The sequence below is a fragment of the Rhinopithecus bieti genome, unplaced genomic scaffold, assembly GCF_001698545.2.
Source record: "Rhinopithecus bieti isolate Rb0 unplaced genomic scaffold, ASM169854v2 scaffold_15570, whole genome shotgun sequence".
Classification (NCBI taxonomy): Eukaryota; Metazoa; Chordata; class Mammalia; order Primates; family Cercopithecidae; genus Rhinopithecus; species Rhinopithecus bieti.
In genome coordinates, this window is record NW_016808199.1 from 126,928 (window position 1) to 142,124 (window position 15,197).

At 43.1% G+C, this 15,197-nt stretch overlaps 1 protein-coding gene across 1 annotated transcript in view; it reads left to right on the forward strand.

The window, feature by feature from the left end:
* The first annotated feature begins 3,748 nt into the window (after window positions 1–3,748).
* The window catches only part of IREB2 (iron responsive element binding protein 2), a 68,030-nt gene continuing 56,581 nt past the window's right edge, over window positions 3,749–15,197 (forward strand). Inside the window, exons 1-2 of the mRNA XM_017885771.1 lie at window positions 3,749–3,923; window positions 5,351–5,440. Coding sequence (XP_017741260.1) covers window positions 3,905–3,923; window positions 5,351–5,440 — 109 coding nt within the window. The 5' untranslated portion in view covers window positions 3,749–3,904. The remainder of the gene's footprint in view (window positions 3,924–5,350; window positions 5,441–15,197) is intronic.

Consider the following 15,197-nt stretch of genomic DNA (forward strand, 5'->3'; position numbering starts at 1 on the left):
TCTTCGTTTTTATATTGTACTATGCTACATGGGGGAAGACTAGGTGGAGAATATATGGGATCTTCATTACTTAATACAACTACATGTAAATCTACAATTATCACAAAATAAGAAAGTTTAACAATAGGTAAATTTTATGATATTTAAATTAAATCTCAATAAAACTGTTAAAGCTGACTGAGATGGCATATGCCTGTAGTCCCAGCTACTTGGGAGGCTGAGGTAGGAGAATCCCTTGAGCTCAGCCTAGGAAAATAAACAGACCTCTGTCTTAAAATAAATAAAATTTTCAAAAAGTAAATAAAACTGTTAAAAAAAAAAAAAAAAAAGGTAATGAGTCCAGCCACACGGGAACATATCATGATTGTTCTAAGTTAGTGCTTCTCAGTGGAAGCAGGACACTGAGAAAATGGGTGTTTTTGTTTGTCACCATCATGGGACACTCTTGGGATTTAATGAATGTTAGATTACCTGCATTCCACACTATAGAATTACACAACAAAGAATCAAACAAGGGCCAGGCCTGGTGGTGCACGTGCGCCTGTAATCCCAGCACTTTGGGAGGCTGAGATGGGCGGATCACGAGGCCAGGAGTTCAAGACCAGCCTGGCCAACATGGTAAAACCCCATCTCTGTTAAAAATATAAAACTTAGCTGGGCATGGTGGCACATGCCTGTATTCCCAGCTACTCAGGAGGCTGAGGAAGGAGAATTGCTTGAACCGGGACCCGAGAGGCGGAGGTTGCAGTGAGCCAAGATCACATCACTGCATTGCAGCTTGGGCTACAGAGCAAGACTCCATCTCAAGAAAAAAAAAGAAAGAATCAAACAAGACCTATACTGTCAGATATTCAAGTATATTAAACATACACACAAACATAAAAACAATAGCAATAAATTTGTTTATAATTATCCGAGCCTAGAGTTTAACCCCATATACAAGTAAAAACAAAAGTAATTTGTGTATGGTTTTAATATATATGGAATTTTCTAGGAATACAACTATTGTGTAAAAAAAGCAAAGGTTTTATTTTTTTTTGTTTTGAACTTTACCAAGAGTTACTCACCATTTCAGAAAATCACAATAGTGACAACACTTCCAAAATTTGAGTCACAAATATATTTTTATTAGTCTTTAGAGGGCATTCATGATATATATGTACATTTTATACATATGTGAATTTACCATATATGCATTTATAATATATATTTATGCATGATATGTATGTATATATTGAATCCTTATTTTGCAATGTCAGACATAAATAAAAAGTGTTGACCATATTCAGCTGAATATTACCTACAGAGTCTTGCACTGTTGCCCAGGCTCAAGTGCAGTGGCGTGATCTTGGCTCACTGCAAGCTCCGCCTCCTGGGTTCACACCATTCTCCTGCCTCAACCTCCCGAGTAGCTGGGACTACAGGCACCCGCCACCACGCCCGGCTAATTTTTTGCACTTTTAGTAGAGATGGAATTTCACTGTGTTAGCCAGATGGTCTTGATCTCCTGACCTCGTGATCCGCCTGCCTTGGCCTCCCAAAGTGCTGGGATTACAGACATAAGCCACTGCACCCGGCCTTACCGTTTTTTGAGACAGGGTTTCATTCTGTCACCCAGGTTGGAATGCAGTGACACAATCATAGCTCACTGTAATCTTGAATTTCTGGGCTCAAGTGATCCTCCTGCCTCTGTTGCACAGTAGCTGGTACTACACGCATGCACCACTATGCCTGGCTAACTCTTTAAGTTTTTGTAGAGACAAGGTCTCACCATGTTGCCCAGGCTGGTCTCAAACTCCTAGCATCAAGCGATCCTGCTGCTTTGGCTTCCCAAAGTGCTGGGATTATAAGCTTGAGCCACCAACTGGGCCTGGTCCAGTCGAATATTAGATGTCCTGTAAAACCAAACTCATTCATTTTAAGTAGATACAAGCATCTGACTACTCAATTTTGTCATCTATAGAGACATGCCTGTGCACCTACATATTGTAATACATATTATTTTCTAATAAATTACTTTCCTATTTTTCTCCTTTATATTACAGTTAGGTGATTAAGTAGAGTATTTATAGTTGTGTATGTAGATTATATTACCTATGAATTTCATGCTGGGATTTTAAAGAGATGTTACAAAATACACCAAGGTGAATAAAGGAAATAGATAGGAGTTTGGGTTGACAGGGCTTGGATCAATGATTAAAGGGAGTGGGTGAAGGAGTCGGGTATAATGTGTTGATTTCTGGCTTGGGCAACCAGGTGGATGGTGGCGCCATTCACTGATACAGGCAATACGAAAGAAATAGTGGGGTTTAAGGAGGGAAGTGATGAGTTCGGTTTTTGAGATTTTTAGTTTGAGGTGCCTTGGGATGTGGAGGCATCCCATGGGTACTAGGATATATACCTCCGGGTTTAGGAGATAGGTTTAGGTCACAGGCAGACTGGGAAGCATCAATATATTAACTAATAACTTAAATCAAAGGATGTATGAGATGGGCCAGGGAAAATGGACAGAGGGAGAAGGTACAAGACCAGAGCCCTGGGGGCACATTTAATGTCCAATACTTTTTTTTTTTTTGAGACAGGGTCTTGCTGTGTTGCCCAGGCTGGAGTGTAGTGGTGCAATCATGGCTCACCATAGCCTCAACTTCCTGGGCCCAAGGGATCCTCCCACCTCAGTCCCCTGAGTAGCTGAGACTACAGGTGCATGCCACCACATCCAGCTAATTTTTAAACTTTTTTTGTAGAGATGGGGTCTCACTGTGTTGTTCTGTTTGGTCTTGAACTTTTCAGCTCAAGCCATCCTCCCACTTTGGCTTCCTAAAGTGCTGGATTTACAGGCATGAGCTACTGTGCCAATCAAGTGCCCAGTACATTTAAAACCTGGGCAGAGGAAGAGGCCTGCAGAGGAGCCTGAAATCAAGCACCCTTAGGAGAAGAAAAGAAAGTAGAGTCTGAGGTCACAGAAGCTGATGGAAGAGTATTTTTCAACAATGGGAGAGAACCAGTCAAGATTGATATATGTGAGATTAGAAAGTGGAGTTATGGCTGACCTTGGCTAAAGGCATTTCTGGCAGTGGAAGCCAGACTGGAAGAGGACAAGAAGTGGGTGGGGGAGAGCGAGTATGAGAGACTCTTCCTGGTTAAAAAAAAAATGTTGCTGTCCACAGAAGATAATGCTTGGTAGGTGGAGAACATAGGGACTGAAGGAGCTGAGGCGGAGGGTTGGAGAGGCTTAAGCATGTTAACTGCCACTGGGAAGAAGTCGGTAGAGACGGAAGCTATGGGAGTGTAAGAAAAAATTCATTCATTCAACAGTTGAGTACCTCCCAGGCGCCCGATCAGTATGGCCGCCCCCACTTGAAAACACGCGTGTGGGTCGCCCATGTCTGACAAGTTAATGCAAGCCTTTATAGTTAGGTGAAAGCAGTTCTCCTTGAGCTCTTTCTCCTAACAGTTCCGATTCCGACCCTGATTCCAACAGACACCTTGTGGGAATGCACACACCGCTCGAACTCATGACCCCAACAGAAAACTTAAGGCCACAACTAAGTAACGGATCGCTGCCAAGGCCAAACTAGCCACGCCAATGCCACCAACGGAGCCTCCCCAGCGCTCCGCCCCCGCTCGCGAGAACAGGGGCAACGGCGCGAGAAAACGCTTCCTGGTGAGCTCCGCCCCTTCTCTTTCTTTGTTTTTCTGTCCGACGATCTCGCGGGAGTTAGGCGACAAATCCCGCGAGCGCAGACCCGGGGCTGGCTCTGCGGCTCTCGCGATATTTGCGCGAGCCTGCTTCCTTCTTTCCTCCCTTGCCAGTCCGCCTGTCTTCCTACCCCTCTTCCCTGCCCGGCCTCCCCCTTGTTCCCCCGCTGGCCCCCTCCCCGCAGGGATAATATGGTCTCCGGCGATGGACGCCCCAAAAGCAGGTCAGTTTCGGGCCTCCGAGCTGGGTCTGGCAGTTGGAAACGCGCGCTGTCTAGGCGCCGAATTCCTTGCTTTTCTCGCCTGGAGTCGCTCGGCAGGCGCCCAGGCCCTCGGGGCTCGGGTTGTGCTCCCCTCAGGGCCTGCCTGCTGGGCCGCCCTGTGAGCCTAGGCCGCGGAAGCTGGGGCTCCGGGTCCTCACCCTCTTGCGCGACCCCCGCAGGGCGGGCCGCCCCACCGCTGGCCTTGACCAGCACCCCTCTCTCTTCGGTGGCCGCTGCCTGCTGCCAGCGACTTCCTGGCCCCCGTCAGCAACGCCAGGGGCAGGGAGAGGCCCACCATCTTCCCCTGTCCGCCCCCCCGTTGGCGAGCGATGAGGGCGGGGGCCTGCGTCTCCGTGTTCGGGTCTCACGCAGCTAGATGTTGATTCCACGGTCCAGCCTCAGGCCCCTCAGTCTCTCTGTGCCTCTGGAAACCGAATGAGGGGCAGTCAAGGTTGAACATTGGTCAGTCAGTTCTCCGACCATTTATTGCAACGTTGTCTCCTCCCCCGTCCACCTCCCTCTACAAAAAAGAAAAGAAAAGGAAAAAAGACTATTTGTTCTGAAAGTGGGCTGTGCTTATGTTTTCTCCTTTTGGATGAAAGCCTTAATGTTGAGGGTCCTGCCCACCCACCGCTATGAGTCTGCACAAAAGATCTGAAGGTTCTTTTCAACCTCAAGGCTGCCTCCCCGCCACTGCCCCCTAGAATGTTGGGAGCTGAGGCACATTCAAATGAGACCTCTGGATCTTTGACTTTGTAGTTCAGCTTCAATTCGTGCAAAACCAGAAGGACTTGTCTCTTTCGGGGAGAATATGCTAATTTCCTAGATATTCTGTTACTTTTCAGTACTACGCTCTGGTAAGGACTTAATTGAGAAGTTTTTTTGCTTTGGTTTATTGAATGCTCTGTAAAAATCCGTCTTTTGGTTTTGTTTTAATCAGTCCTTCTAATGTTAATTGTGGAATTCACAAATTCCTGTCTCTGCAGTTTTCAAGACATGGCTTTCCAAAACGTCCCCGTGGATTATTTAAATCATTCTTACTGTCCCTTTCCAGGTTTTCTTCGTTACATTTCAGGAGTGAATTATCTTACTAGTTTTTACTTGACAAATTATGGTTTAGAGCTGTGCTGTCCGGTGTGGTGGATACTAGCCCTGTGTGACTTTAATCAAAATTAAATAAATTAAAAATTCAGTTCCTTAGGCACGGTAGCCACATTTCAGGTGCTCAATAGCCACACGTTGCTAATGTCTACTTTACTGGACAGCTCAAACATAGAATATTTCTACCATTGCAGAAAATTCTATTGGATAAAGCTAGTTTCCAGGTATTTTCACTTGAATAAGGTATTTTGTTGCTGCGTTTAATGAAAATATATATATTTTTTCAGGATACGCCTTTGAGTACCTTATTGAAACATTAAATGACAGTTCACATAAGAAGTTCTTCGATATATCTAAACTTGGAGGCACCAAGTATGGTAATGTTGCTTTACATTTTCTTGGGTTTGTTTAGTCTCTAACGATGAAAATGCATTTGTCAAGCTGAGCTGAAGAAATTTTAAATGTATATCCGCCGTATTGTAACAGGTACACCCACACATACCTATACCATTTTAAATACTCCTCTTGAGACAACTTTTGTTCAGGGAAGATGTAGGCCCATACCTTCACTTCTCATTTAAAAATCTTAAGTTAATTAAGGACTATTTTTTTTTTCTCAAAGAAACCAATAATGGAGTTTTCAAGTTGTTGTGAAGACGGGGGTCTTGCTATAGTGCCCAGGCTAGTCCTGAACCCCTGGGCTCAAATAATCCTCCCGCCTCTGCCTCCCTAAGTTTTGGTATTATACATGTAAGCTACTGCGCCTGGCCTAATGTGATTTTTAGAAGAACCTGACTGACTGATTATATTCTACACCAATTAAATGTATATTTTACTTTCTCTTTTCTTGTTTTTTTTTTTTTTTTTTGAGGCAGAGTCTTGCTCTGTTGCCCAGGCTGGAGCACAATGTCATGATCATAGCTCATACAGCCTTGAACTCCTGGGCTAAAGCGATCCTGCTTCAGCCTCCCAAGTAACAAGGCCTACAGGTGCGTGCCAACACACTTGGCTAATTTTTATATTTTTTGTAGTGATGGAGTCTTGCTGTGTTGCCCAGGCTAGTCTCAGATCTCAAGTGATCCATCTGCCTCAGTCTCCCAGAGTGTTGGGATTACGGGCATGAGCCACTGTGCCTGGCCTGTTTTACTTTGTCAAATGAACAATGCCCACATCTGTTCTTTCTGCTGTCTGTTGAATAGGAATCACCAACAGGACCCATTGATTTGAGTTGTTCTGAAGTATTGGGCGTGGTTTGCCTCAACCTCCACACCTATAGTTTTGGCAGACATTCTCATTCACCTTATCAAGGTCAAACCTTTCTCTGTGGTCTCGGACGAGTGAATGTGGGTGACCTGTAGAGCGTTGAATGGGAGTTTTGGCTTTACTGACAGTTGAGTAACTTTCTCAATTAGGCCAATAAAGAGACCTGTTGAGAAGACTGATTATTCTTTGTGAACTTTTCCATGACAGTGACATGAAAAGGTAAATAGAATGCCACATCTATTGCAGTCAGTTTTGGAAGGACTTTTAACCTTTTTTTTCTTGCATTATTTAAGAAGATTGTTCTTTTGATTTTTCTGTAGATTTTGAGGGATTTAAATATTCTTCACTGCTGTGTGCAATAGTTTTTGTGTATTGTGAAAGACAGCTATTTTGGGGTATCTTAGAGAATCCCCATTTTAGAATTAGGTTGTCATTTAAAAATAAACAGTTTGCCAAAATGAGAGCAATATCCTTTACCTTGCATGTGTAGCTGCAGTGATTTGTGTTGATATGTTTGTTAAAGGAGGTTGGTCATTTTCTTAATGATGTATGTCTTTCCCATTAATTTTATCCCTTCACTGATGATGAGTTTGCATTAATTTTGAAAAGAGAACAGCTAGATTGATTGTTTACAAGAATAGTCGTTTTGGTTCCCTTTTACTTCTCCAAAATAATCTAGTGATCCTGGCTTGGAAGTCTTTTAACCCAGATTTCATAGTTTAATAAATTAAAGGAGCACATATGATGTTTTGAAAATTGAGTATAAATACTTTCTTTGTATAATCTGTAGAAATGTGCTTACTTGAAGATGACCTATATTTCTTAAATTTAAGGAATCAGTAGGAAACTATCAAAAACAACTGTAAAATGTATTGAAAGGGAATGATTGATAATCTGAAAGTTAAATTTTCTCTGGGAAATAAGCTGTCATGGGAATTTGTACGTAACTGTACAGAGTACATGTATACTTAACGTAATTCCAGAATTACCAGTTTTTATAACCATGATAAATGCAATAATAGAATACCTGTGAATATAAATACTTTCAAAACAGAAAGTTGGTTTTTATTTATGTGGGGTCAATACCCTGGTTTTTATTTTATTTTATTTTACTTATTTTTTTGAGACAGGATCTTGGTCTGTCACCCAGGCTGGAGTGCAATGGTGTGATCTCAGCTCACTGCAGCCTCTGCCTCCTGAGTGCGAGCGATTCTCCTGCCTCAGCCTCCCAAGTAGCTGGGACTATAGGCGTACATCACCACACCCAGATAGTTGTAGAGACGGGGGTTTTACCATGTAGGTCAGGCTGGTCTCGAACTCCTGACCTCAAGTGATCCACCCACCTCAGCCTCCTAAAGTGCTGGGATTATAGCAGTGAGCCACTGTGCCCAACCCCTCCTGGTTTTTCAATAGAGTGATTATCATGAGAGGTTATTAAGTAATAAGTAATTTCCTAATAAGGAGTGAAATTTGAAGAATTGACTTTGAAAGAAAGGAACTTACTGCATTTTTGAAAGGAACAGATTGAATTGCCTCCTAGACATATCCCTACAAAAAGACATTGCTTTGGTAGTCACCAAGGTTCAGAGCCAGTCTTCTCTGCCTCCATTCCACATTTTGATGCCTGCTAGGTTGAAAATGACTGTTGTAATGAGTAACAATTAATGAAGGGAATGGATTCTATCCCTCATAAATGTTGCAGAGTAAAGATAGTTGAGAAACATTGTTCTAAGCTCCATGCTAACTGTATTAGGGATGCCTACAGCTGCAAGGAACTGAAAACTTGCTGTCCAATGACTTTAAGAAATAGGAGTTTATTTTTCTAACGTAACAAAGTGTGGAGATGGGCAGAATGGGGCTGTGCAGCACCAATCTCAGCAAGGATCTAGGCTCGTCCTTTCTTCCCATTTTGTTTTTATTCTTTTGGTTGCACCTCCAGGCATTATGTCCATGTTCTAAACAGCTGGAGGAGCAAAACAAAAATAAAAACCCTCTCCAGGGGCTTTTGCCTCTTTGGCCAAAGTGTCAGTGGCCACTCTTAGCTTCAAGAAGGCTGAAAGATGGAATAATCATGGTCTTCTATTATCCATGGGGGATATGTTCCAAGACCCTCAGTAGACACCTGAAACTATAGATAGTACCAAACCATGTATATACTGTTTGGTATATATTTTTTTCCTAGACGTACATATCTGTGATATAACTTAATTTATAAATTAGGCACAGTAGAGATTAACAATAGCTGGTAATAGAACAGTTATGACAACGTACTATAATAAAAGTTATGTGAATATAGTCTTTCTCTTTCAAAATATCTTATTGTGCTGTTCTGCAGGTAACTGAAACCACAGAAAGGCATAGATAAGATGGGGTACTGTATTTTACTTTTACAGCTTTTACAATAGAGAAAGGAAAGGGAGAAGTGGTTGGGAGTGGGTGGTAAGTGAACCAGACTAGTCTATCTGCGTTACCAACCTGATGCCTTCTCTTATTCTGACTTTAGATAGAGTTCAACACAGATTATTTGATTTCTGCTTTTTTACTGCTATTTATCCTTTCGCTTCCCAAATTTATACTCAAGGTACCTCTGTGGAAGTGGGCACATCTGAGACATTGATTACATTTTGATCTTATATCATTTTGCTTGTGCAGAATCTTTTTTTTTTTTTGAGACAGAGGGAGGCTCGCTCTGTTACCTAGGCTGGAGTGCAGTGGTGCGATCTTGGTTCACTGCCACAGCCATCTCCAGGGGCTCAAGCGATTCTCATGCCTCAGTCTCCCGAGTAGCTGAGACTGCAGGTGTGTGCCACCACATCCGGCTAATTTTTTATTTTTAGTAGAGATGGAGTTTTGCCATATTGACAAGGCTGGTCTCAAACTCCTGACCTCAAGCAGCCCTCCTGTCTTGGCCTCCCAAAGTGCTGGGATTACAGGCGTGAACCACTGCACTTAGCCAGGTGTGGGGAATCTCTTTAATATTCTGGAGCTGGTTGTCTGGCACTACAATGCGCTGACTAGAAACATGTCAAAATCTAGGTAGTCTCAAAATGTAGATTTTGAGTAACTCTTAAAAAAAAATTATAAAGATGGGGTCTCACTGTCACCCTGGCTGGAGTGCTGTGACATGATGATAGCTCACTGGAGCCGCGAACTCCTGAGGTCAAGAGATCCTCCCGCCTCAGCCTCTCGAGTAGCTGATTTGGGTGACTCTCTTAAGTAGATCTCTGAATTTGAAACTATTGCTATTTTTAGGGAGAGGAAAAATCAGTGTTGTCTCCGTGTATGATGGAGGACAGTCAACACCAGATAATTAGAATGAACAGCATAGTGGAAACATGAATGACTATCTTGAATGAAGGGGAAGATAGTAGAGAGACTGGCCTAACTGGAGTGAAAGGTAGTTTTAAGATAGTACCTGTTACTGGGCAACAGGGCCTCTGGTGGTGTAAAGCCCCCAGGCACCCTTCTTTATCTCAGGTCATCTCATTCACTCTTTCTTTTGTCCTTTATGTCTGCTTGCTTTTTTAACCACAGTACTGCTTAGTCCTCCAGTAGAGCTGGGACTTAGTGTCCAAATCCTACCTTGTAGCCTTTGAAAGAAAATGCTGTATTTAATTTTTTAGGAAAGTTTTTATCATTTAGAAGAATCACAGAAAGACAAGAACATTGCAGACGGTACAGAAAGTCTCATTTTTATGTGTATACAAAAGTATATGTAAATATGCCACTTTTAATAAAAATAGAGTATATGTTGTAACCTTTTTTTCACTTAATATATCATGAACATTTCCATGTCATTGAATACAGGTATCCGTTGCCATCTGAATCTATTTGGTTTCTCAGTCACAGACCATGAGTTCAGGTAGAAAGGGATACCTGTACTTCTCTACAGCTTCTAATAGCTGCACAATATTGCCTGTATGAATGCATTATGGTTTAGTTAACAGACCTTTGAATATTGAAGCTGATAGTAACTTTTCTCTATTTATAAAGCTTTGCATGTGTAATACTTACATTTTTGTGCAAACTTGTCATTATATAGAATTGTTGGGTTGAAAGTATGTTATTCCCTCCACCCCATCACACACTTTTATTTTTATACTTTTACTATTTTCTCTTGGTTCCAGTCTTTTATTTTTTATTTTTTGAGACAGAATCTTGCTCTGTTGCCCAGGCTGGAGTACAGTGGCACAATCTCATTTCATTGCATCCTCCACCTCCTGGGTTCAAGTGCTTCTTCTTCTTCAGCCTCTGGAGTAGCTGGGATTACAGGCCGATGCCATCACACCCTTCTTTTTTTGTATTTTTGGTAGAGACAGGGTTTCGACATGCTGGCCAGGCTGGTCTCGGAACTCCTGGCCTCAGGTGATCCACCTACCTTGGCCTCCTAAGGTGTTAAGATTATGGGCATGAGCCACTGCGCCCGGTCTGGTTCCAGTTTTTACCTTGGACTGTAAGGAACAAAAACTCACTCAAGTAAAAAATAGGTTGCAGTTTCCAGACATCCAAAGACAAAGGAAGAAAGCGTAGTCAAGTTTCAGGGAACCAGAATTTCTAAGCCAGAGGCAGTGTTCTGTTTGTCACTTGAAGGCTGCCTGGTTTCCTTATTTTTTGTTTCTTTTTGAATATCCAGTCTTCCATCTCTACAGCTTACTTTACTTACTCATTTTTGTATAATGCCCAATATGGCCACTGCTGACCATTCTTGTATGTTACGGCTGGATTACCAACCGGTTAAGACTGTACCTCTAGGTGAATCTTGTACTTGTTTTGTTTTTTTCCTCAGGGTCTTGCTTTGTTGTCCAGACTGGAGTGTAGTGGTTCAATCATGGCCCTCTGCAGCCTGGACCTCCTGGGCTCAAGTGATCCTCCTGCCTTAGTCTCCCAAGTGGTTGGGACTACAGGCACATGCCACCATGCCTGGCTAAATTTTAAATGTTTTGTAGAGACAGGGTCTCTAGGCTGGTCTTGAGTCCTGGCCTCAAGCAATCCTCCTGCCTTAGCTTCCGAAAGTGCTGGGGTTACAGGTGTGATCCGTTGTATCTGGCTTACCTGTTGTTTTAACCTATTTTGACTGCACTTGTCAGGAGTCTATTGCTGGTCCGGTTATCTTGCTGGTAGAGACACAAATCTGTTCATCTTTTATGTGGACTTTTGAAAAGACTGGGTTGGGTAGGCAATGAAATAGTTTGCTTGTAATTTGTACACATAGTACATAACTTTCCAAGGATTACCTTTACCTGACATTATCCTACTAGTCCATGTACAGCCATATATTTATCAACCCTCCACATTTCAACTTTGCTTTTATTGTCAATTCCTATTCTAGATTAGGCCCTTTTGGTTCCAAGGAACAGACACTAGCTCGAGTGAAGAAGGATTTATTGTAATGATACAGCACTCCCCAGGCCAATGAAATGTGGCTGTCTCTCAAGAAAATGGTGGTGGCCCAGAATTAAAAAAGTTCTGTGGCCGGGCGCAGTGGCTCAAGCCTGTAATCCCAGCACTTTGGGAGGCCGAGGCGGGTGGATCACGAGGTCAGGAGATCAAGACCATCCTGGCTAACACGGTGAAACCCCGTCTCTACTAAAAATACAAAAAACTAGCCGGGCGAGGTGGCGGGCGCCTGTAGTCCCAGCTACTCGGAGGCTGAGGCGGGAGAATGGTGGGAACCCGGGAGGCGGAGCTTGCAGTGAGCCGAGATTGCGCCACTGCACTCCAGCCTGGGCGACACAGCGAGACTCCGTCTCAAAAAAAAAAAAAAAAAAAAGAAAGTTCTTTATTATTTTCTCTGAGGAGCTTCAGATTTCTACCCTGTTCCACTCTTCTACTTCCTCTACTTCACTATAGACAATCCCCCTCTGCCCGCTCACTTTGTACATGGCCTCAAATGGCAACCTCAGACCCTAGCTTACCTCTTAACACCTTTCCGGTTCAGTCTCTGTCCTGATTACACATTTCTGATAGGTGAATCTAATTGCCCCAGTGTCTCCTTTCTCACAAGACTTTTGGTCATCAGCCTGCCAGGGGATTGGCTTTTGCTTCGCTGCTGTAGCCAAGGAGGCCACAGGCCACTGAGAACGGTAGCAGTTTGGATAGGCACCACGAAGGACATCTGTTGTATTATGTTAGCAAATGATGCCAGTTTACATGCTTACCAGTAGTGAATGAAAAGAATATGTGTTTCTGAACCTTGATCAATAGTAGATATTATTTTTCTTGTTGGCTCAATTTCTGTCAGTGAATGAAGTGAAGAAAAAAATGTTTTTTCTTCTACATTAAATTGGGGGGTTTATTGTGAAGATTTGAAAGAAATATGGAGATTGAGGGGATCTGATTGTGTGGTCAGATCAGACTTTTTGTTCCCCTCGGTAGGCATATGTAGAGCCCATGATTCTGACTGAGCTGATTTTCCCTATTTCTGCTTTCCTTTCTTTTTCTTTTCCTTTTTTTTTTTGAGATGGAGTCTCGCTCAGTGACCCAGGCTGGAGTGCAGTGGGGAGATCTCGGCTCACTGCAACCTCTGCCTCCCAGGTTCAAGCGATTCTCCTGCCTCAGCCTCCTGAGTAGCTGGGATTACAGGTATGTGCCACCACACCTGGCTGATTTTATATATTTAGTAGAGACGGGGTTTCACCATTTTGGCTAGGCTGGTCTCAAACTTCTGACCTCAGGTGATCCTCCTGCCTCAACCTCCCAAAGTGCTGGGATTACAGGTGTGAGCCACCACTCCCGGCCTAATTTTTTTTAATCTTTTATAGAGATGGGAGTCTCCTGAACTCCTGACCTCAAGCAGTCTTCCTGCCTTGGCCTCCCAGAGTGCTAGGATTACAGGTGTGAGCCACCGTGCCCAGCCCATTATTCTGTTTTTCTTTTTCTCTTGGTTCCTTTTTGTTTCCATCTGTTTTCTGCCTTCTCCCTAAGTCAAGTTCAAGGTATCACAGAACGAGACTGAGGCAGGCTATTAGATGTGGCATTTGTGCTTGGCTATTCCCTATGCCACTGGCCAGACTCTAGATTGGTTGTCTGTTGGAAGGCTGGCTCCAGGTCCCAGCCATTCATGACAGGGTGGCAAGGCTACCCAGAGCCCACTAGCAATTGGTGTAGAAGAAACTTTTTAGAAAGAGGGCTATGGTGTAGGCATTCTGAGGACCTGCCAGTACAGGTGAAAAAACAAAATCTTATGCAGGAATCTGTTTTGTTTTTTGCTTCCTCGGACTCTGTCAATGGCAATGTATGTATGTATGTAAGTATGTGTTTATTTGAGACAGTCTTGCTCTGTCATCCCAGCTGGAGTGCAGTGGCATGATCTCGGCTCCCTGTGACCTCTGCCTTCCGAGTTGAAGTAACTCTTGTGTCTCCGCCACCCGAGTAGCTGGGATTACAGGTGCGCACCACCACGCTCGACTGATTTCTATGTTTTTAGTAAAGATGTGGTTTCACCATGTTGGCCAGGCTGGTCTCGAGCTCCTGGCTCAAGTGATCTGCCCGCCTTGTCTTCCCAAAGTGCTGGGATTACAGCCATGAGCCACCGTGCTCGGCCCAATGGCAATTTGTTTAAAAAGAGAAAAAAAAAAGGTCAGAGTTTGTTTATTTATTTGAAGAGACAAGGTCTTGTTCTGTGGAGGTCAGACTTTCTTTTTTGGAAATCATCCCTATCCTGCCTGGTTCTGGTTAGAGACAGAAATACTTCTTTGCTTCTAGTCAGACATGGGCATGGGTTAGTCTTGTTGCCAGGCCTGATGTGATTTACAGCGCCTTCTAGAAGGGCTTCCTAATCTTTTCTCCAGGCCCCTAGCCTTCAGCAGGGCTAGCTTTACCCTGTAGCTCTGCTGGCTGGTTCCTGCTCTGGTCTTCTAGCCCCCCTTTCCCAGTCTGGACTCCAAAAATGCAGTCTCTGGGGGCTTTTGGCAGGCCTAGAGAACCTGTGGCTTCAGAGTCTTTCCCTCTTCCTTCAGGCTGATGGGTTTCTCTGTTACATTCAGTTATCTAAAGCCTGCTTACTAGAGTACTGATATTCCTCATGGGTAATTTCTTCACTACTGCTTGAACTTGGAACTTTCCATTTTTACCAATAACAAAACCCTTTTACTTCACTCTGCTGCTTCATGATAAGCAGGGAAGATAGTTTTAAATCTGCCGTGTGCAGGTGATACAGATAAGGTTAAAAATCTAAGTAATGTGCCTAAGGTCACAACATATCTTCTAGGTGAGGAAACTTATCCTTAAACTCAGATCTTCTGATTTCAAGACCAACACCTTTTCTCTCCAATGCCGTGCTATTTCCCAGTTTAGTAATGTCAGTAATAAAAAAACTTTTTTTTAAGTATTTGTTGAGTATGTATTTATCCACTTCTATAAGCTCTGTTATACACTTGGCCAAGGTCCCACAACTAATTACCATTACCTACTAAGTGGTGGAACAGAAGCATGAACAAAAATCTTGATTCCAAAACCTATGCTTGTAAAAACCTATTACAGCAGGGGTTGCAAGCTCATGCTTATAGGGACCAGAGAGGCAACATAAACAAGTGAAATGCTCTGCTGGGAATTGTGTGGCAAACAGGAAGGCGCATGTCCTATATAGAGTAGGTGCTTACTAAGTTCCAGCAGAAGTATAAGGTTGGTATTGTAAAGTGTTCTGATTGAAAGACCTGTGGTTTTTTAAATGTTGGCAGTTAAATTTAAAATGTTAAAACTCTGCAGAACAAGCAAAACATGTCTGCAGGCCAGCAGACATGAGACAGTTTGTAACCTCTCTACTGAGAGATACACTTTATTTTCTAATCTTTGCAGCAGCTATTTAGCCTTGAATAGTAGAATCTGCAGTCTTGGGAGCCTTGGTTTGCCTTTCATCAGATGCTTCCCATA